Consider the following 22,136-nt stretch of genomic DNA (forward strand, 5'->3'; position numbering starts at 1 on the left):
CGACATACAAACAAGCCTGCAGTTAAGCACACAGCTAAAAGCATCACTCGTGTAATGTGGCAGGAGCTGGAGATTTCCATTAGCAGCCTTGTGCGTTTTTAAGTTTTTATTTCAGGTACGTACCACAGATCAGTAACTAACAGCATAGCTAAGACTGAGTTTGAATATACCATAAAGTATTTTATTTTACTATATCAAAATACTCCATCCATCTTTAAAATAATTTATTTTAGGTCTTTAGAAGCTGTAGTAACTTTTGGATTTTTTTTTTTTTTTTAACAGTTGTCCATCCACCTGTAATGTTTTGCTTTAAAAACTCAAGAAGGCTGATAAGGAGATGACATTATAAGGATTAATATAATTCTCACATCCATATAGCTTGTCTCATCTTCCAATTCTTAGAACTGTGGTAGTCACTGAAGAAGATGATACATCCTGTACACTGAGTCCTCTGTTACAGATAGAGTTTAATAAGTTCATCACTGACAGCTGATGGAGTTAATACACCGAGGTCTGTAAACAGTAATGTAATTAGCGATGGTGATGTGTAATCAATCCAGGGATGCTCCTCTGTTAGATTCTGACTTGTTTTCAGAGTGTCTGCTTTGTACTAGAAGGAAACAGAGCATTAGCTATTATACAACTGCAAGTTAAAACATCTTCTGGGAAAGAGCTGTAATACAGTCGCGAGCAGATGTTTGTGGTAAAACTGAAGGAAGTCAGTTGCTTTAAAATGAGGCATAGGCTGGTGCCACCTTGGCCTCAGCTGTTTTAGCTTGTGTATTAAGTACAATTTGTAGTTCTGAAGTATATTTATTTAACTGTTTCTTGCCCTCAGCTGTTCTTGCACCCCAAAGGAACTGCTTTAGGAACTAAATGTTAGTACTAAGACAAATTGTGGCTGTTTGGCATGTGGCTGTAACATGGAACAACTCCATATTATGTAAAGTAAGCTACAGCAGAGAGATCCAGATAAATGAAGACACGCTTAGACAAAAATTTTTCATAGACACGTAAGTGTGCATCTTAGCTGGCTAAGTAGTAATTTGAGTTTCTCTTACCTTAAACTTATCTGGGACGTCCTGCTGATTTAGAGGGAAAAGTCTTACAAACTTGAAACTTTCTGCTACCACATAAAATGGCTTATTCTGAGCTTTGGCACACACAGCGATTTGGTTAGTGCCAATCTGTGGAGACAGATGGAGAACAACATGCAGACTCAGTGCTAGCGTGACATAATATTGCTCAGTTTCCAACAATAAATAGGCGTTTACTGGGTAATGTCCAAATAGAAAAGATTTTTCAGAAAGCCTTGAATTCTTCAAAGAAATCAAGCTTTAAAAGTCTAGAGTTTACAGAATGATGTAATAAACTGACTACCTATTACCTTGTTAATAATGCCTCCGCTTTCAACCACACCTTCAGCACCAACTAACACCAGGTCCACTTTTTCCATAATGTAGCTGTTCAAAGGGGGGGAAAAAAAATCCAAGTCTTACTGGGTAATATGACAAATGACTTGCTGAACAGAACAGCAATTAGTAATTCAAACAGTCTTTTGCTTTTCTGAACTAGATTCATCTCCCTATGTAAGTCTTACGTGCTGTTACACATCCTTGGCGTGAGCTTCATCTGCTTCCCTGGCAGGAATATGAAATAACCGTATTTCTCCAGCTATACCTGACCTTGGCAATTGTGTAAATGGTGGAAGAAGTTGAAATCTGACTAGGAATGATACTCTCTTACAGGAACGTGGGTGTCTAATATACTATTTACACAGTGAAGTATAACTGCACTGCGATAACCTTGGCCAAATAGATAGGATGCTCCTCATATAATCCCCTTTTCTTTACATTTCCTTCAATGTGTTGTGCTAATTGAAAATACAGTTCTAAAAAGAAAACCATCAGCTAAGTGATTTGAATAGACTTAAGGTGTTAAACTGTGCTTGTAGATCTGTCCACTCAAGCCACAACCATCCCTAGATGGAGGTGCTTTGGTAAGCAGACTGGTAAGCATGCTCTTGGAGTCAGTCTCTCATTTTGCGCTTATGCAAGAATTGAGGTTCAGATGTATTGTAGTTCTTCCTTTTCTCAGGGTTTGGATTTACACTAAGCAGTGCTAATTTTGCAAATAGCTTAATAAACCCCAAAGTAACACATCTGCAAATTAGGAAAAAAGTAGCCTTTCTGCACAGCACCTCAGTTCTTTCTAACAGATATCCCCAAGTTCTACACTTAGGTCTGACTCCTTTTTTCGTTCTTTCACGCAAGCATCAAATGCTTGTTTTGTAGCAGACATACTCTCCTAATTGTGCACCTAAATGTGTAACTTGTTCAGCTTGTTTGACGACTATGACAAACTAAGTAGTAACCTTTGCAGTTGGGACAAGCTTCTAGGAAACTTATATGTAACGCTGTCAAAATAAAATTGTGATGAAAAATACTACGAATTAAGAACCAGACTTACCCAACTGCAGCATCCAGAATCACAGTCACAGGAATGTTGAGCTTCCTCAGGGCTTTTGCCATCTTTTGCCTATCAGGAAAACCATGTTTGAAGCTTAGAATTCTTTTCTTTAAAGACAATGCTAGAAAAATACTGTGTGAAAGACTGAAACCCAGGACTGCCTATGTTCCCTTGGTTGTAGTTTTGGTTTATGATGTACCCTCTAATAGAAAACAAGTTCTTGTGTAGAAATGGAATCAAACAGATTACAACAAACCCAACAAAAGTAAAGTCTGCTTTAGCAGTCAGGAATTACAGCTACAGAAAGATGAGTCGGTGAACTATTAGTAAGATGACAGATTACCTAAACTGTCTCAGCTTTTCCATCAAGAGGGTGTAAGAAACAAGAAATAAAAGCATGGCATGCATTGCTAGAAGTTACTCAGTGGCTAGAAGTTACTTCTGTGAAGCTGAAAAATTGTATGTACTTGACTGAACATCCTTGATTCTAGTGAAAGTCTGGTTAGAAACACGTATTATGCAGTATGGAGGATTTGTTACTTTACTTACACAACAGTGTATGCACTGAAGTGGGAAAGCTTCTCCCTTGCTATCAGTAATATACTTAGCGTCTTTAAACAATGCTGTTAGCTAAATGTTTTACTTTACTATGCTTGAGATAATACTGATTATTTTAGCCTACTTTTGAAGCAGACAACTAGAAAATCATTTCTCTCCCATCTCTCAACAGAAACATAGGTTTTCTGGCACTGACTGAAAGTTTGGAAACCTTTGAGTAAAACCTAGGTAACACTGTAATTAGAATATTTAGTATGGGAAATTACTTGCCAATATTTTTTTTTCACTTGTCCAAAATAATGTGATGTTAGCGATGGCTGCCATTTAAAATGCTGCAAACAATCCTGGCAGCTTGTCTTAAGGTATGACGGCTTTGATGCTAGCTGTAACATACCCTGTTAGCCAAGATAAAACACAAATTATTGAGTACCTACCCTGCTTGATCTGGCTGTGATTCAGTAACATAAACACTGAATCGCTTCTTTGACTCAACAGCTGCTTCTAACACTCTGAGGACCACTCTTGAGTAGGCATGTGTCAATATTCGCTGTCAAAACAAAAAAATAACCAGACATTACTTTTTGCTGAGCTTTAGGAAACTTTTTCTTTGGTGTCATGGCTTTTACTTCACACAACTGTCCATCAACATTAAATAACAGTGTATGTTACTTGTTTTCTAGAAATCATAGGATAGCAAACCTGTCCGTAAGCTGGACTTTACGTGGCCAGCCCTTATGCAGCCAAGGGGTGATGATCTAGTATTTTAAATGGAAACTTGAAGCTGTGACTTCTCTGTACCTCTTGGAAGCAGACTACAAGTTAAAGTTGGACCATGTGGAAACTGAAGAAGCGGAGAGATGAGTAATAAAAAAAAAAATGAAGCTATGTGCGATATTATGCCAATGTACTTGCAGAAGCCACCATCAGACTATGCTGTTGTGAATGTCAGTAAACTCCACTCCCTTTCCCTTGTTTTTCCATTAGTGCAAGCATCAGAGTGAGAGAACAAGAGTGACCCTGCCTCGGCCTACTTACAGCACCATCTCTGATGAAAGGATGACACAGCTTGGCGATTTTGTTCCGAGAGAGAGAGACTTTCCTCAGGAAGATCTCCCCGCGCTCGATCATGATTTCTTTGCACTTGGAGTAGTCCTGGAAAACACAGCGCTGCCTGCGATGAAGCTGGAGGGTGCCCCCCAGACGGCACCAGGCTGAGCGGGGGGCACAGCCGCCCTTACCGAGTACTCCAGGGAGGTGAGGCTGATGAAGCGCAAGAAGAGCTCCCCGCCGGAGGAGACGGCCACCGAGGAGTCCACCCGAGACAGGGTGTCGATGGCGGCCAGCAAGCTGCTCCGCAGGCCCTGGATGGTCTCCCCTGCGAGGAGGCAGAGGTGCGCGCTCAGGGCAGGGCTGGGCAGGGGGGAGCCCCGGGCAGCGGGGGGGGGTTCCTATCCCGCCCCCCCGGGGCTGAGGGGGGACCCGGGCCCACCTCGGTCCTTCTTGAGGAAACCCAGCAGCGCACGGATGGCGGCCACGGCCGAGGCGACATCGGGGTCGTCCCTCAGCTGAGCCCTGAACGTCTCGATCAAGTCTGCAAAGCAACGGGGCGCGTCAGGCCCGGCCCGGCGCTCCCCCCGCCCGCCCCCCGCTCCCCTTACCCTCCGTGCTCATGGCCGTAGCCGCAGCACCGCCCTCCTCCTCGCCTGGGCGTGACGCGACCCCGCCTGGATGACGTTCAAGCCGTGCTTTGACATCATCAAGAGGCGCCGGGAGCGGGTGCTGTCTGCGGCCGGCGCGATGAGCGCGGGTGAGGCGGCGGGGGGGCTCGGGGAGCAGCCGGCGAGGCCTCAGGCCGGGCTGCGGCCGCTCCGGCGTGCCGGTGCCTTCTGGAGGCCGGGAGCGCGGCCCTGGGGCGCGTCTATGTGTCTCCCGCGACTCCTAAAGGCAGCTCCGCCCGGCCGGCCGCCTCCCCGCGTTCCCGCCGCGGGCTCGGCCCGGCTGCGGCTCCCCTGAAGCGCCCGCGGGCTCCGGGGCCGGTGTTGCTCGGCGCTTCGCACGGGGCTCGGAGTGACGCGGCTCTGCTGTCGCCTTTTCAGATGATGAGCTGAGCCTGCTGGTCGTCGTCATTGACACCAACCCGATCTGGTGGGGGAAGAAGGCGCTAGGAGAGGCCGAGGTGTGTATTCTGGGTGTTGGTGCTACTGGTGCTGATTTCTGAGGGAAATAATTTTTTTTTTACGTGTTAGTAAGTAGGCAACAGATGGGATTAGTCTTTGCTTTCTGGACTATGCTAGCATTGTCTGCTAAAACAGATATAACGCTTATTAGAATACTCCCATAAAAATAGCTACCCAGCATTGTGTATCTGTCAAAGCTTTTTTCCTAAATGCCTCCTATTAAGACGGGAAGCTCCTTCTGCATCTTCAAATTCAAGATCTTTTAACTGCAGTTATTTGAGATATTTCTCTTAAATCACTTAACCGTAAATGTTTTTGTGCAATATCTACTTTCTTTTTTTTTTTCTTTTTTTTTTTTTTTTTTTTCCAACAGTTCACCCTGTCAAAATGCATTGATGCAGTGATGGTACTGGGAAATTCACACTTATTTATGAATCGTACCAACAGACTTGCTGTAATAGCAAGTCACACGCAAGAAAGGTATAATTACTTCTTAAGTAAAGGTATAAAATGCACTTTCTTATATTTGTCTCCTGATTTTCTTGTTGGATTGAAGTATGGAATTGAAACGTTTAAAATGTGTAACATATTGTCTTAAAGAAATTAACTAAAACAGTGTAGGAAAGAAATAATCTGTTTTAGTGCCTTACATAAAACAACAAAAAGGCTTGTAAGACAGAAGGGAGTTTTATACAGACTTTTACTAAAAAATATATGGAGAGAGGGAGGCAGAGGGTGGTAGAGATGTGGTGAGCAGGACAATGCAAGTGCCATAAGTTTCCTGTTTAGTGGATATTTTCCCCCCAGATATTTGTGAGTCTCAGGATCTACCTCTAAGTGCAGACATGGTATCTCTTTGGTAGTTGCCTTAAGAGATGTCTTGAAAGGAAAGAGATGAATGTGAGTTTTACTCCATTTAGAGTTTGAAGATTGCCTGCCTTATATAGTCTCTTTAATGTCTAAAGTATTAAAATGACTGGAAATTATACTTCCGAGTATAGCTATCTACAGCTGATTAGTTTATGGCATTTTTTCTTACAAGGTTAAAGACAAACATTAATACTTTTTTCCTCTGTTTCAGCCGTTTCTTATACCCTGGAAAACGTTGGGCTTTTGCAGATCTCTTTGGAGATGGTGGTAGTCCCATGGAATCTAATTGGTCTGGCAGCAAGGATGGAAAATATGAATTGTTAACAGCAGTAAATGATGCAATTTCAGAAGAGATTAAAGACCTCATGACAAAAAGTAAGGAAAATGAAATTGTAGGCTTAATATGCAGAATTGCAAAACACTTGGACTCTTGAGGAGTTGTAGGAATTTCCTGTGTTTTGACCATGTGAATTTTAATATGTTTAAAGTAGATGAGTTTATTATGCTTGGCACTTCAGACTTCTGCAATAATATTATATGCCAAAGGAAAAACTTGTAGTATTTAGTATGATTAGGTTCAGCAAGTGTTTTTGCATATAAAAGTGACTTTTGCAACTTTCCTTGTATTGCAGCTGACGTGAGGGGCCAGCAAACAGAAACTCTGTTAGCAGGATCACTTGCTAAAGCACTGTGCTGTATCCTTTTGATCACAGAATCTTCAAAGTTTTTATGTATATTTAAGACTGTTATAATATTAATTTTTACTATACCTGTTCTGTAATAATACTCAAAACTGAAAGGTTTGCCTAATAACTGTAGGTCAAGCTTATTAAAATGTGTGTTGGCTAAGGTGGCAAATACATGATGTGGATTTATTTTCAATAATAGAATGTAGATTCCTTAATGTCAGCTCATGTAGTTATCAACAAGATGAGCAAAGAGGTAAAAGGTAATGCGCCTTCTCCTGTTTTGAATACTTACATAAATATTTGAATGAGAATAACAGATATAAATGCATGCGTGCATACAAACAAGTATGTTTTGACATGCCACATTTCTAAAATTGGCAATTATAGGTGCAGGTTTATCCTGATCATTTGAAGCTGCCCAGTTTAAACCAGGTCTGGGTGTCAATTAGAAGTAAAGGACTTGACTATTAGTCCACATTCTTATTCTGATTTTGTGTTGCATGCAAGTAAAAGGAGTAAAACTGTAACTGGAATCTCCTTAGAACAACTGGAGGTTGAGAGGAATCTTTTGGAAGTCATAAAATGCACAAAGCCTCTTCCAAAGGGACCACCTTCATAACTGTGATGATAGATGAATTTCCTACTCAGTTTTGGTCTTCCTCTTGTCACTTTTATACTTGGGAAAAGTGCTATTTGTGCAAATAGTTTTCCAAGGAGCATATTGGACTAGAATCGGCTATGCACTTCAGATTACTTTAATCAGTGAGAAATACCATATAACTTGAGATAAGTGTTTCAACCAGTGAGTTGGTAATGTACAGCTTTGAACATTTCTTTCCTGATCAGCATCTAACTGCTTCTGGACAATAAATGAAATGGGTCTACTTTCATAATAGGTCTGAATTAGTCCACAGATACTTGTGACGGGGACTGTGAAACAGTTTCATATACATATTTTAAGTGAGTCATTAGATCTAACATCTTGGATGTTAGATATCTAACTGAGATGTTAGATGCTACAAAAGGAAAAAGGCAAACTGCATGCAATAGAAACAATATGCTCATGTATTACTTTTTCTTTTTAATACTTAGCCAATCAAGAAATGAAATCAAGGATTTTGGTAAGAACTTTTGCTGTAAGTTTACTTTTAGTCTTGAAATCTGGTGATACTATGTAGGCTAACAAGTTTGAATTGTTTTATTTAGGTCATAAAAGCAGCAGAAGACAGTGCATTGCAATATATGAATTTCATGAATGTGGTTTTTGCAGCACAGAAACAGGTGAAGCTGGCATTTTTTTTTTATATCTTTTGTTAATGTGCAAATATAACAAAATTGTTCATTCCTCTTATGATTATGTTCTGATCAAGTGAAAGAGCTTCCCTATGGATGCAGTGGTCCTTCATCTGTAAAAGCATATGCATTTATATGTGGAGTGTATTTATAGCGGAAACAGGCCATGACAGTAACACTGATGAGGCTACATTGGTCTGAGCTGAATTTGATTTTCATGCATTTCATCTCGTCTTGCAGAATATTTTAATTGATGCCTGTGTCTTGGACTCTGACTCAGGTCTTCTACAGCAGGTACAGACTTCCTAGTCTTATTTACTCTTTATATTAATTCATAGATACTTGATGCTAGATAGGTTGACATGTTCTTAAGCTCTATTCTTTCCTTTGTGGGTGTGGAAGTAGGTTCAATGAACCTGACAGTTCCAACATGCAGGCCTTGTGCAGTGTGTGGATATTTAAAATATCCTGTTAATCTCATAAAACATAACAGTCTGATCATGCTCTCTGCTTTCCAGGCTTGTGACATTACGGGTGGCATATATTTGAAAGTGCCCCACATGCCATCGCTTCTGCAGTATTTGTTGGTAAGTCATTTAAAAAACACTTCAGTGTTTTTCCTGTGTCTGATGTGAAATCTTACTGATTTCATTGACAAGGTAATATAGCAGTACCATTCCAATTTACAAAGTATTTTTTCTCTATTCACACAGTGGGTATTTCTTCCTGATCAAGAGCAAAGATCACAGCTTGTCCTTCCACCTCCCGTTCATGTTGACTACAGAGCTGCATGCTTCTGTCATCGAAATCTTATTGAAATTGGTTACGTGTGCTCTGTGTGCTTGTCAAGTAAGTTTCTAAATATTTAATAGTCTGTTTTCTTACATGCTAATAAACTGTTTTAGTGAAAGACAATTCTTTTATTTTCCAGTATTCTGCAACTTCAGTCCTATTTGTAGTACATGCGAGTAAGTGTTTCTTCTTGCTTCAGGGGTGGGTATGGAAGTATATTCAGTGTATCTGACAGTTCCTTTTTTAATGTTTTTTTTCAGGACTGCTTTCAAAATATCGTTGCCACCTGTCATGAAAGCTAAGAAGAAGAAATTAAAGTTAGCTGCATAACAACATTATGTAAATACATCATTACCTCCTCCAGTAATTCCATGAAATGGAGCATACTTGAGAAATTGATGGCACTTTTTACTGGATATGGTATTACTTGTTTCTTAAGGGATAAATATTTAAATCGTATGTCTTCCATGCAGCCCTTTAAGTAACAAACCACTGTATTACCATGTAACGTGTGCTGTTTTAAATACTAATTCTTAATTGTGAGAGGAAAAATAAGTTATAGCCTGTTAAGAGACACACCCTGTGAAGTAGAAGGTATTCTGGCTACTGCAAAGTTATACACCTCCAACTTACTTTCAAAGAGAAGAAAGCTCAGATTCTTTTTGTATGTTGGTGTAAAGGTAAGAATGACCATTTTTAGTGTGTAGGATCAGAACCTTAGCACTATGTTATTTAGGGGCTTCAACTTCTTGCTAGCTTTTGCTAGCAATTTTTGGATCAAGACAGTATCAGTTTCAAAATAAATGAGCTAACATTTTTAAGATGGGTTAGAAAACACACCCTCCCCCCCTTTTTGGTTTTTTTTTTTTTTTGTTTTTGTTTTTTTTTTTTTTTTTGTTTTGTTTTGTTTTGTTTTTTTTTTTAAATATGTTAATTGCCCTGCATGTGCACTCAAATGTATATGTGTTCATATTCCTTTGACTGTACTGTCTTTTTGGTATTTCATTCTCAACTGGATATGTCTTCATTTATGAATAAAAAGGCTCCCCTTTATATAAAATAACTTCAGTAAATGCAGACTATCTGTATTTTGAAACTGGAAAACAAAAAGTGTAATTCTATGTAATATGACAGCAGGCATACTTTTTTTCTTTTTGGTATGTGGTTTTAGGTCTGGCATTTGACACGAATTAAGACTTTTGGATTGGTGTATTTATAGCAGAGCATGAGAGTATGCTGGTTACTTCTGAACATGGCTTTCACTTAAACAAACAAATAATCTTCCCCTTTTAAAAAGTAACTGTAGAGTATGGTATTTTAACCTCTTGTTAGTAACTGATATTCTCCTGAAAGGAATACAGAGAGTAATTGTTTCCTCCATAGGGAAAAAAAAAAAAAAAATCTTTTCCTAAGGTGTGTACAGGAATTTATGTCATGTCTTGGTACTTGCATCAGGGCTCTGCCAATCTAACAGCTGTAGTATCAGTCTTTTACTGGTTGGTTTGATTGTCAAAAGGCATTTTGTTTGAAGGCAGTATTTATGATTTACTTTGTATACAACGTTTGTAATAAAACTTGTTCTTTTTCAACTGTGGTTAGATATTGCTATAATAACAGTAATTTTCAAGCGTGAGCTACACGACCTTCTTGCAGTGTCATTGTGTAAGAGGGGAACAGTGTGATCAGGTGCTAGGCGAAGTGCCAGCGGGAGGATGGGGTCCGTGTGGAGTTGGGTGTGAAGATGAGGGACAGACGTCTCTAGGCTGTCACGGTTGGTCCCACTTTCTGCTGTGCGATCGCTACCGTGAGGAGGGGGACGTGCGGTGTGACCAGCCGCCGGTCCCGCCGCCCGCCTTCCCCCTCAGGCGGCCGCGCCGCCGGCAGCTTTTCCCGCCCCTTGCCGTTACCATGGCGCCGCGCTGGCGCTGCAAGATGGCGGTCGGGCGCCGGCTGGCTCGGCGGCGCGGCACTCCTTAGGCGCCATGGAGGCTGCTTTCCTCGGGGCGCTGCTGCTGCTGGCGGCACTCTGCGCTGGGCAGCGGGCCTGGGACACCGGTGGGTGGAGGTTGTCAGGCGCCGCGATCAATGGCGGCCTCCGGGTGGGCGAAGGGAAGGCTGCTGCGGGAAGGGGGCCGAAAGGGCGGCCGGGGTGTGGGGAAAGGGGGTTGGGCGGCGGCGGGACCTTCCCTCAGTGGCCGACGGCGGGTGCTGCCCGGGTGGGCATGAGAGGAGGCCACGGAGGACCCGAGGGTTCCCCAGGGACTAGGAGGTTAGGAGCCTTTGGCTGGCCCTGGATTTCTGCTACTGCTTAGCACTGGGGGAGACTGGGGGGGGGGAAAGGTGGAGCTGCTTATGTTGGACCTTTGAAGCGTGCTAAAGCCTATAAAGGAAATTCTAGTGAAACTCCCATCTTGGAGCCCTAAACTTCAAACTACATCCACATGCTGAGGGTGGTAGTTTGCAATTACTGCATCACAGGTAGTGGTATGCACTTAGTACCCTTCAAGGCCATAAGAAATTAAAAAGTGTAAACCGAAGTCAGCAAGAAATACTGAATATGTTGTTGTCTGACCTGTATACTATCTGCATGGGCCAGTAAGTGCTGCAGTCTTCTGCCTTAATGTTACATTACTGTGTTTACTGAGCATCTTGACAGATGTAAACTTATGGTATAGAAAGCTGCGGTGAACCCACTGCTCTCGCGCTTTGCAAGAATGTAAATACAATCCTCTACTAAGCATCACAAGATATTTTTGTTCTATTTGTGACGATTTGAAGTATAGGAAGGTAAGAATCTAGCCTGAGTGTAAGACCTAAATATGTCTTACACATGTTACCTTTTCCAGTTAGTGTGTGCTAAGACTCGTTTCTTTCTTTTTTTTTTTAGTCTTTCAGCCTTCATTTATCCATATGTCAGGGCCCAGAGTCAATTCATTTTTTCTTGGAAATTCTTCAGGAGTTGATTTTTCTATAATTTTAAGTCCTATAGAGGAAGAGACAGGTAAGAACATCTCAACCCTCTCCCCCAGTAGTATGTAAATAAATATGCTTGAATCATTAATATTTTTTTTTTTTACACTAAAATTACTGGAGAAATGGCAATGCACTTCATTTTGTGCTGTAATAGTTACTGAAATAGGAATGCCAAAGGACTTCTGCTGATTAAGCCCTTAGTCCTCTGTGAACTCCTTGTCAGCTGCGCGTGAGGGTGTGCCTATTTGAAGGCACAAGAGGAGTTTAAATGTACTTTTTATTTTTCAGGCTTTTATAAATGACAGTGGAGTACTTTTAAAATTTTTATTTTGATACAGGAAAATTGCAACTTGCAAATTGCCATGACAATAAAAGAGCTGGTGATTGGAATTTGAACGTAACACCTGGTATGGTATGTAAAATACTGTTTCTTCCCTAAAATGTGAAGGATTGAACTGTCATATATTAAGGGCTAATGAAATATTGGCAAAATGTTAATGTACTAACAACCCATTTTGAATATCTTGCCTTTGCCTTTTTTCCTTGACATATCCCTTTATGTGAATGCTCTTTCTGGAGTTTGCTGAGGTGCAGCTTTAACACTGGTTCCTTGTTGTCCTCTTCCGCTCCAGAATTGCCTGTACTTTCTGGCTGGTTTTCCTGACATTTGAGACTCTTTCAGATCTGTCGGAAAGAGCTAATAGAAATAAAAAAGTAGTTGTTTTATACAGCATGAGCTCTGGAACATCTATTTTTATTAGACCTGCCTTCAGTGATATGTTATGCATAATTCCCTAGGGGTTTTATCAGCTCTGCAGTCATCCCAGTTTTCAACTAAAGGTAGCTGTGAAAACTGAAATTCACTTTTCAGTATTGTTTATTTTCTTTAGAATTATGCATACAATATCTGAGGTAACTTAATCTGTGTGCAAGCCTTAAAAAAAATTTGTGTACAGTTCATATCGTTACTCTATTTGCATATCTCACTAGCAGACCCTTACTCATTCCACTTTCAACAAATATCTGGTTTTATGTAGGAAGAGTGTCATTGCATTGTAGCACTGACAAAACGCAGTAGTACCGAAACTGCTCTTTCAGAAGCTGATGAATGTTATAAGTAAGAGTAATCTAATACAAGCCATCAAAGCTGTCAAATTTTATTTTGTATTTTTTCAGAACACTTCCAAAGTGACTATAAGCTTGACTAGAAATCTACAGCTGTGTTTGTTGAATGCCACTGACTGCTGCGCAACACCTCTCTGTGTGCTTGAAACGCTTCAGGTTTTAGCTTGCCGTGATTCAGTGATGTTGGCACACCTCCTGATCCAAGCTGAAATACATGCCAACTCTTCCTTTACAGGAAATGTATCAGGTAAGTGTCTAGATATGCTGAAGAAGAAATGGCATTTTGGCTGTTCCTCTCCTTTGTATATGAAAAAACAAAAATTGGGATTTGGGCAGAAATGAGAGATATTGGATAATCATTAATGGCATTTAAGAAAAGGTTTGTACATCATTGGAATAAACTGCAATGCGTATGGTCTATTTATTTGCATTCCAGTCCATTTAATCTGATTTTATCTTTTTTTTTTTAATTCTAAATTATTTTACAGAAAATGAAACTATCATTCCAAACCAGGTGTTTCGTCCCTTGGGCTCTTGTCCTTGTGACTTGACAGCTGAAGCTTGTGATGTTCGTTGTTGCTGTGATCCGGTACTTATATTAAACTTTGATTAAGTGTTTTCAAAATTTCTAGGCTCTTTCTATCATTTTGTGGGAGAGAGGAGTACTGAATGCTTCAGACTAGATGGGGCTAGAGAGCTCGTTTGTTTTTTCTGGTATTTCTGATAGTAAATATGACCTCTCTATAAAATTGGTTTGATTTACCTGTAAGTATGGCTGTATCATCTAAAGTAATGCAATTACTGTGCTAAAAAGTGACCATTATTTTCCGTTTCAGGAGTGTACACCAGACTTGAAGCAGTTATTCAATGAATCATGTTTCACTGGAGTGTTTGGTGGGGATGTAAACCCACCTTTTGATCAGCTGTGCTCTTCTCAGTCAATGGAATATACCCCTGAGTGGTTTCCTTTTCTTTGTGTACAGTCTTCTCTTAACAATACACCATTTCTCGGCTATTTTTATCATGGCTCTATGTAAGTCTTAAGAAAATTGATTTTCTCAACACACGTGTTAGGCATGCTACTGAAAATATAACCTGTTTTTTTAAAGTTATTTTGAAATTGGAATTGGAATTTTAGGGTGTGAACTTCAAATGCAAATAGGGAAATGTCACTGGTACTATATGAGAACATGGGACATGACAGCAAATGTATAATTATTTGTGTGGGAGAGAGAGCAAAGAACTGTTTAATTTTTAAACTTGTTTTCAGTTCTACACGCAAAGTTTCTTCATTTAAGATCCCTTTACAAACTTCTCCTGGGAAACTTTTCACTGGTTACAGACAAGGAGATCCAATTATGACAGAAGAAAATGAGTATTTTACCATTCCCCAGGTAATCACTTTGTGTTTAGGAGCTTTTGATTCCTCTTGGTTTGTTTGATACTCTTTGTATATCACTCTCCTCCTGAACCAGAACCAGATTCTGCAACTTGCTGTTGTGAAGTGATAGAATATATTTTTCACAAAAAAACCCTAAACAAACAAAATCATTATTAAAAGTTAACACTGTCCTTCCTGATCCCTCTGCCCATCCTGCAAATTGGTAATGTCTTGGTTGTTTCAAGAGCTAAAAGCAAGCTTGGCATCCCAGTTAATAGTTTATGAATTACCATCTTTCTGTATTTTTTGGTTTGCCTGATGCATTGCTGAACACTATATTTGGTTTTAACTTTGAATCCTAGTCATCTGTTTCTAGTTTTTTTAAATTCCTTTTGCATTTTAGAGAGACTTGTTGGTTATAATTATTTTGACAAATTAGAATGAAACCATACTGTACACTGATACTATTTTTAAAGATGTGCTTTTTAAATTTTAACCTCTCTTGCTACAGATTGAGGTATTTTGGTAACATCAGATTACTTGTTTGTCGAAGAGTCATATATCGCTGTAGTACAGACTTGGATCATTTCACTAATAAATAGTCTTCAAATGAAAAGCAAGGGACTAGAAAAGTGTCCAGCATACTTATTTCTGTTGAACCACCTGCAGCAATCCATGGCTGGACAGTGTGTTGAAAATGCCCCCGTAGCGTATCTCCAGAACTTTGATGTCAAATGCCTCACCAATCTAGCATCTTACAAGGAAGGACTGCCCCATGATGTGCGGATAAACAGTGGTACTGGAGGTATGCTGCATAAACCCTAACAGAAATATGGTTTATGTTCCTCAGAGCTGCTAGAACAGAACAATCTTGAGGGCTGTTGACATAATAGCTATGTGTAAAATCTTCGTTATCTGGTCACTGTGGTTCAGCATTTGGTGATGTTCTACTTGTGTTTCTGATGGCCTAGCAAGTGTCCCACTATTTCCCAAGATTTAGGATATAAGAAATAGTGGAATTGGCCTTTCTTTCCCATTTATCTGTCTCTGGTGACTCATACTGGTTATGGCTATGCATGACAGAACAGCATCACTCCCACTTTCTATTTTCAGACTGTTGCAGAGCCATTTTTCTGTCAAGAGGGTGCAGTATCATAATTTTAGAATTAGTGAGAAGAGGTTACTTTCTGCATTACAAAAGCATATACTTGTGAATTGTTATTCTGGAATTTGAGATAATATGATTATCAGCATGAAGATAATGTATTTTACACTCTGTAATTGTCTAATTTTCTTTGTCTATATTACCTTTGTAAGATCCAGAGATAACTAGCTACGGTCTCAAAATACATAAACAGTTTGGTCCTTTATGAAAATTAATTTTCTAAATAATTTTCTATTCTATTTTCATAACACGGATTGTACCTTAGATGTGAAAACAGTATGTCTGTCTCTTTTATTAGTCAGGATTACTGAAGTGTTTGTTTTTCATTCTCAGACTTCATCCAGCAAAATGTTATCTATAGGACCATCACTGACGTGGGAAAATTCATCACTGAAAGTGGTATGTCTCTTCCATTTAATAAATATGTTTCTTACCTAACCTGGACTATATAAGAAATAGATTATTTTGATGCCTAAAATGTTTACCTGCTGCAGATTTTAGGAGGGATCTTGTATGTTATCTCATACTCAAAAAGTAAATTGTTTGGCTTACTGCAAAGCAGAAAGTATTTAATTTACCTTAACTTCTTTTAAAGTTGGTCAAGAAATTGGGTCACTTAATAAAAACAAAGAGATACAAAGAGTGCTTTAAAAAAATCTACAGGATGAACATATAAGTGGGATGGGCAGCCTATAAACAGATGTGTCTCTTATTGTAAGTTCTCATGCCTTTTTAAGGGTCTTTTTCAGGCAATGAAGCAGTTACGTGATGCAGAATGGTGGTTCTCAGTCATTGAGAGGATAATGCAATACAAATTAAACTAATGGAATCCAAGCTAATGTCTTTTTCTGGGCAGTGATTGCTCCCTGGGAGGGAGGGATCAGATGAAAGCAGAGGGAGTTCTGAGTCCAGAGAAGTGCATCAGCTGGTGATGTAGTCCAATGCTGGGTCCTTCTGGAGAGGTTTAGCTACAAAAGGACCTGGAACCACTGCTGTTAAAATATTGATAAGCTACGGGATTGTACTGTCATGCTATCCCGATGAGATGGGATTTAAACAGTAAAATAAATTCCCTAAAAGTGAATATTACAATTTTCAGAATTTTGCCAGAGTTTTTTGATGTGTTCTTTTTCAGCTACAGTAACATAGCTTTCTAATTAGCAGTGCTTTTCATTATGTCCGTTTTTCTTCTTCTGCCAGAAAGCCTTCCTACTGCTGAGGTTCTGTGTCAAAATGTAACTTTTGCAGAGCATTATGCTTTCATTTGGAAAGACAAGAACATAGAGCGAATAAATGTCACAGTCTTTCTTGGAAGTTTATGTGATGGAGGTACCATGAAATTTCTTTTACGATTTTTTATTTACTTGTTTTTTTCTTCAGCATGGAAACTCTGTGATAGAATCTCTTATTTAATAATACTTAAAAAGAATGTCCCCTGGTGTATGGAAAGTAAATTTTGGGGGATGATTTCCATTAATTATTATTATTTTTAATCTTCTCTTACTACTGAAGGATGGAAGTTTGTACCCTACATAGAGCATACTTTTTGCTAATTTACAGCATACATTTTGCTAATTTACTCATTTAAAATTCGTGGTTTTTTCTTTTACCAGAAATACTGACACAGAGATTCACAGTCGAATTCTTAAGTTTAAAGAATACTAATGCAGCAGAACTATCTGGGAATCCAGGTATTAATACCTTATTTTGCCTCTTAAAAGTGAAAATTAAAAAATTTCCTACTGTACAAATCCTTATCAGTGGCTATGTTTTATATCTTTCATACTTCTTTATGTTGCTAGCCCCCACCTTCCTGCCTTGATGCACTGCCAATTGTAATAGCGGTGATTGGTTCTTAGGCTTTTGTTATATAGATATTATTTAAAGTGAGGATATTCCTACTGTAATGCAAATGTCTGTTCATTTGCTTCAAGACTGATGACATTTATTAGTAAAACAATGCTAATGGTTATAGATTCTTATACAATGTTTGTGATTTACCCTTCTATGTTTAGGTTATCAAGTTGGAAAACCAGTGAGAGCTGCAAATATGAATGCTTCTGATACTTTTGGAAGCCTAAACATTTGGCAGCCAGGTACTGGCTTGTGAGTTTGCAACTTCAACTGTAGTTAATGCTAAAATGTTGGGGGGGTGGGTGTTGATGTGGTTTTTTTTTCTTTTTTTCATATTTTAGTTAACAATCTCTGCCAAATTTTGCTTTTCTAGACTATTTCCTAGCCTTTGTTCCAACTTCATTGCGTAAGCCTCTAATGCTTTCTTGGAAGATTTAAGTTAGTTGAATGGACTTGTACCTATTTTTGAACTATACCACTTGGTGTTTTGCATTCTGATGTTTGCTATTTTTGCACAAAATTGAAAGCTGGAGATTGAAAGGTTGATATAGGAAACCTCAAGTAAAAGGTTTTCATTTCATAGCTGGCAGAGGCTTATGTACGTCGGCAACTTATACACCAGTTTTATTCGGACTAGATTCACTCTCTGGGTGCATTCTAGAAGTTGGTATTAATGAAGATTGCAGCCTTTTAAGGTGAGCTACATAGATTGAATTGTTTTTCCCTCCATCCCTCTTTTTGCTTATTACATGATTCTCTATAAGTGCTTGCTGTCAGCACTTCTACATTCTTTTTATAAATGTACATGTGTGCATTTCAGCTTTCTGTGGTTGATATTTTCACATTTTTTAAAAATTGAAATTATTATAATGGTTTCACTTGGATCTCTGTGTTCAAATGAGAAGTATGTTAGGGTGGAATGCTTTGCCGTTTTTTACCTTCAACGGATAACTCAAAAGTTCAGTTTTGTTTTTGTTGAGTGGTAACATCTTTCAGAGGAAACTGACCTTATGATCCAATAATAATGCAGCCCAGAGCTGTAGACAGTACAGATTTAGTTTTTGTGTAACCTTACATTCTTATTTTGCAGAGGAAATGTAACTGAGAAATTGAATTCATTAATACAAGCTACTCATGTTGGAAAGAGGGACAATTCAAGTTACAGTGATCTAAATGACTGGGTGGAAATTATACGTAAGTGAGGTTTGTGTTGTTCCTTCTAGTTTAAAAATGCCCATACAATGAATAGAGCATCCCAAAATCAAAATGTAATTTCAAATGCCTAAGTATACTGATCTGTGTGTCTGGATCCATCCACCCATGTATGTGTACATACATGCATATAATTCAGTATGTATAGGGGTGCTGCACTAACATGTGTTTTACTGTCGGCATGTGCACATATGACCTGGTATTTTAGTTCTCTGTTGATAAAGTACTCTTTTTCTTTATGTGTATTTTATATAAAGAAAACATTTCTTTCTGTGTTCCTATGTGACAGTTACTAGTATTTCACTGCACTGTGACAATAATAAAATTATGGAAAATGTAATGTTTTCCATAAAATTTCCATTTAAATAACTCCTTTCTCCTCCACAGGTCTTGATCCACTTAATTCTGATACCAGTGTGAGCACTGGAAGTTTAAAAGGCATTTGTCCAGATATTCCTGCAAAGCTGAATATTCACATAATCTTTGCTGATGTGGGTGCAGTACAAGGGATTCCCCGGCAAGAGATTCTTGCTGTGCAGATCAGGTAGAGAGAGTTGTGTCTCTGGCTATTCAACAAATAAATGTCTCATTTTGGGACTTGCTTACCTAACGCACCCAGATTAAATTTTACAAACAAAAATGTTATTTTGTTATTTCTAATTTTTTGCATGCCTTTTATTTGTGCAACCAAAGTTCCTTTGATCATGACCAGGTTTGTCTTTTTCCCTCTGAAATGAAAATTAAAAAAAAAATATTAATGGTTAAAAGTAGATAATCTTTCTACTTCACTGAAATATTAAATAAAATTGATGATGCTGCCAGTAGTAGCATTCCATCAGAAGAACGTTTTAATTTCTTGTTATGTGATGGAAGTGACAACATTGTCCTGTGTTCTGGCTTACCCCAATGTAGAGCTCTTCCTGAGAGCTGTGGTAAATACTTTATTCTTTCCTGAATCAGGGAGTTTTCAGTTTGTACTTTTTTTTTCCCCCCAACTCAATCCCAATCAAAGAAATGGCATTCTGTTCCACTTTACCTCATTTCCAGACTTTGCAAGTTTTCTCCCTGCATGGTGTTGAAAATGCAGGTATCAGTAACCTCCTCCTAAATACTGTGTATTTTATCCTTTCACAGTTATGTTTAGGCTCTAAATTTTTATTTACAGCCCTCAAGTAATAATTATGCATATTCTTACAGTTACTCAACAGTCATATGGCAATTCCAGTGCGGACTTACCTGCAAAAACAGCATCAGCTTTCTTCCCATCACTGCTTCTGTCCAGTTTATTAAAGTGCCAGCTCAGCCACCCATTCCAATGACAAGGTAATTTTTGTAAAAACATCAATACTTCACACTATGTTAAGCAGATGTGATGTGAATAGTGTTGATCAAAAGGTTACTTTGGTTTGGTAGAGCACAGAGCAAGAAGGCCTGGTTCAGAGATTTATTGAGTAATAATTCTGTTAGTGAGTCTTCCCAGGAGCATGGAGAACATGAAGGGCTACAAATTATCCAGTGAAGTTGTCATTTAGTTTTAGCAGAAAAACATCTTTGCTGTTTACTTGAGTGGATAAGGAATGCTGAGTGAGGCTCCCAAACTATTCGTTGTCTGAAAATGTTCACCATAAAATGACTAAAAATGACATAAATGGAGTAGAGGAGAGGCTTCTGATTTTATTAAAAAAAAAAAAAGGTCATACGGCAATAATGAGAAACTTGTGGTTTAGTTCTGTTTTTTCCTGTAATCTGGACACCTTTCTACTCTGTTTTTTCTACTTGTGCTGGTGTTCTGGTACTGTAGTTAATAAATCTGTTTTTTTGGTTTGGTGTTTTTTTTTTTTCCAGATATCAGATGAATTATACAGAATTTGACTGCAATCGAAATGATGTGTGCTGGCCACAACTTTTTTATCCGTTGACACAGTTTTATACAGGTAAAAGTAATAAGCAATGTGGAATGCCATAACCCGGCCATATTTATTTGAAACATAATTAAATGTGTGGAGTTTAGTCTGAAATAATGCTTTGTAGTAGGTAATTAAAATTTCTCTTTTACAAAGCATGGTCAAAAAAGACTTTACTTTTTTCCTTGATTTATTAATTTAATTAATTCCTTCATTAATTTCTTAGTTAGACTAGTGCAAAAAATAATTACTAGGAGTACTTTCTGGATAAGATTGAAACTTTGTGAGTTTGGCAGAGAGATTTTTTTTTCACTCCCATAGAGTTTGAAGGGAGGTATGGTTTTTAAGGCAAAGGGGAGAATGTATCTCTTTATGATACAGTTCTGTTTCCACTTCCTGCTGTACTTGTAGCAGTGTCAGTGCATTTCATTGCACTTTGAAGGGTGGAGGGAGACTTTGTTTATCACTTTGCCAGTATGCATTTTTCAGTCAGCCCACATGAGTTCCAGTAAAAATTTGCCATATTGGTAAAAGTTAATTTTAAAATTTCCTCTGTGTAAAACTGTGGAGGATTGTGTGGGAGACTCTGTAGATTAAATATCTGGCATTTCAAAGAGCATCGAGGCACTTGGACTGTTCTGAGAGCTGCATGGACAGAGAACTGTCGGTGTTTATTATCTGCACAACTTAAAGGATTAAAGTTATACGAAGTATGAAGCATCTTAATTCCTTGCTTTGTGCTCCAGTACTTTATTCAGATTATGCATATCCTTTAATCTTTATTTTTTGCATTGTTGTCTAAAATTTAGCTCTCATATGCTTACACTTTTTTTTTTTTTCTTTTCCAGGAGAACCATATTCCCAGTGTCTTGCTAAAGGCCTATCATTGGCATTTCTTGTATTACTTGCAGCAATTATGAGTAACCCTTGGTTTTCCAAATTATGGAATAGGTCATTGGTTTAAAAATGTTGATATAAAGAGAACCAATTTTGTTATTATTTTAAGTACGTTTGAGTAAAATTTATGGATAAATATTCCTGGATTTTTTAGACATTTAGACAAACAAAGATACATAAAATGAATACTCCTACATTATACAAAAACCGGTTATTTAAAACAAAAACTAATAGAATTATTTTTGAGCACTGCGTTTGGGAGCAGCAAGAGTTCAGAGTTTATTTCAGCAGCTCTGTGTGACCGGCTGCACGGGCGTGAGTCCAGCCCAGGGGCTACAGAGGGGTGGGGGTCGACCTTGTCCTCACAGACACTCTGTCAAGCTTGTTCTCCTCTCTCGGTGTAGCTGGTCAAGGCTGCAGTTCCTTTCCACAGCAAACTCCTCATGCCTCCCCATTTTGGAGCAGAGGACAGATTGCTCACACTTTTGAAAAGTAATAATACTTCAGATATTTTCATGTAGTCATCTGTAATTCTCTCTTCCAGTTAATGCTTTGCATTGGCAACCTCTGTATGATCTGGGCTACACAGGGCACAGAAAACATTTACTACCAATTTTCTTCCAACTGATCAAACACGATGATTCTGTTGGGGATTTTCAGGTCGTTCGGATCATACTGTTCCCTTAGTATTTTCTCCTTCACATGCTTTCTCACGGAAGCCTTTCACCTGGTGTGAATCTGTGACTGCCAGCGCGTTGCCTCCCGCTTCGCCGTGAG

At 38.8% G+C, this 22,136-nt stretch overlaps 3 protein-coding genes across 5 annotated transcripts; 2 read left to right on the plus strand and 1 right to left on the minus strand.

Moving 5' to 3' along the window:
• Positions 1 to 88: 88 nt before the first annotated feature.
• On the minus strand, positions 89 to 4,771 carry EIF2B1 (eukaryotic translation initiation factor 2B subunit alpha). Its single transcript, XM_033008062.2, has 9 exons — positions 4,686 to 4,771; positions 4,517 to 4,618; positions 4,266 to 4,402; positions 4,063 to 4,179; positions 3,462 to 3,574; positions 2,470 to 2,538; positions 1,388 to 1,463; positions 1,062 to 1,187; positions 89 to 610 (listed from the first exon to the last, which is right to left on the minus strand). The coding sequence occupies exons 1-9, from the start codon at positions 4,696 to 4,698 to the stop codon at positions 455 to 457; spliced, it is 909 nt and encodes a 302-aa protein (XP_032863953.1). The 5' UTR covers positions 4,699 to 4,771; the 3' UTR covers positions 89 to 454.
• GTF2H3 (general transcription factor IIH subunit 3) lies at positions 4,333 to 10,437 on the plus strand. 3 transcript variants are annotated; one of them, XM_042805107.1, is made up of 13 exons: positions 4,333 to 4,418; positions 5,124 to 5,203; positions 5,578 to 5,684; positions 6,286 to 6,449; positions 6,707 to 6,769; positions 6,985 to 7,023; positions 7,856 to 7,884; positions 7,970 to 8,044; positions 8,297 to 8,350; positions 8,575 to 8,643; positions 8,770 to 8,905; positions 8,988 to 9,024; positions 9,109 to 10,437. In XM_042805107.1, exons 3-13 carry the CDS (start codon positions 5,608 to 5,610, stop codon positions 9,176 to 9,178), a joined length of 813 nt encoding a protein of 270 aa, XP_042661041.1. In that variant the 5' UTR covers positions 4,333 to 4,418; positions 5,124 to 5,203; positions 5,578 to 5,607; the 3' UTR covers positions 9,179 to 10,437. The 3 variants fall into 3 exon arrangements, with proteins under 3 accessions (XP_042661041.1, XP_042661039.1, XP_042661040.1); XM_042805105.1 differs by lacking the exon at positions 4,333 to 4,418 and adding an exon at positions 4,734 to 4,834; XM_042805106.1 differs by lacking the exon at positions 4,333 to 4,418 and adding an exon at positions 4,740 to 4,834 and having other exon boundaries at positions 6,994 to 7,023.
• Positions 10,438 to 10,743: 306 nt separating this feature from the next.
• TCTN2 (tectonic family member 2) lies at positions 10,744 to 21,551 on the plus strand. The gene is made up of 18 exons (XM_033008259.1): positions 10,744 to 10,903; positions 11,736 to 11,849; positions 12,160 to 12,233; positions 12,998 to 13,193; positions 13,435 to 13,535; positions 13,783 to 13,979; positions 14,217 to 14,340; positions 14,997 to 15,132; positions 15,826 to 15,891; positions 16,693 to 16,821; positions 17,106 to 17,183; positions 17,508 to 17,588; positions 17,930 to 18,041; positions 18,437 to 18,540; positions 18,946 to 19,102; positions 19,756 to 19,881; positions 20,404 to 20,492; positions 21,311 to 21,551. Exons 1-18 carry the CDS (start codon positions 10,831 to 10,833, stop codon positions 21,424 to 21,426), a joined length of 2,073 nt encoding a protein of 690 aa, XP_032864150.1. The 5' UTR covers positions 10,744 to 10,830; the 3' UTR covers positions 21,427 to 21,551.
• Positions 21,552 to 22,136: the final 585 nt, after the last annotated feature.

This window comes from Tyto alba, unplaced genomic scaffold (assembly GCF_018691265.1).
Source record: "Tyto alba isolate M040663 unplaced genomic scaffold, T.alba_DEE_v4.0 Super-Scaffold_44, whole genome shotgun sequence".
NCBI lineage: Eukaryota > Metazoa > Chordata > Aves > Strigiformes > Tytonidae > Tyto > Tyto alba.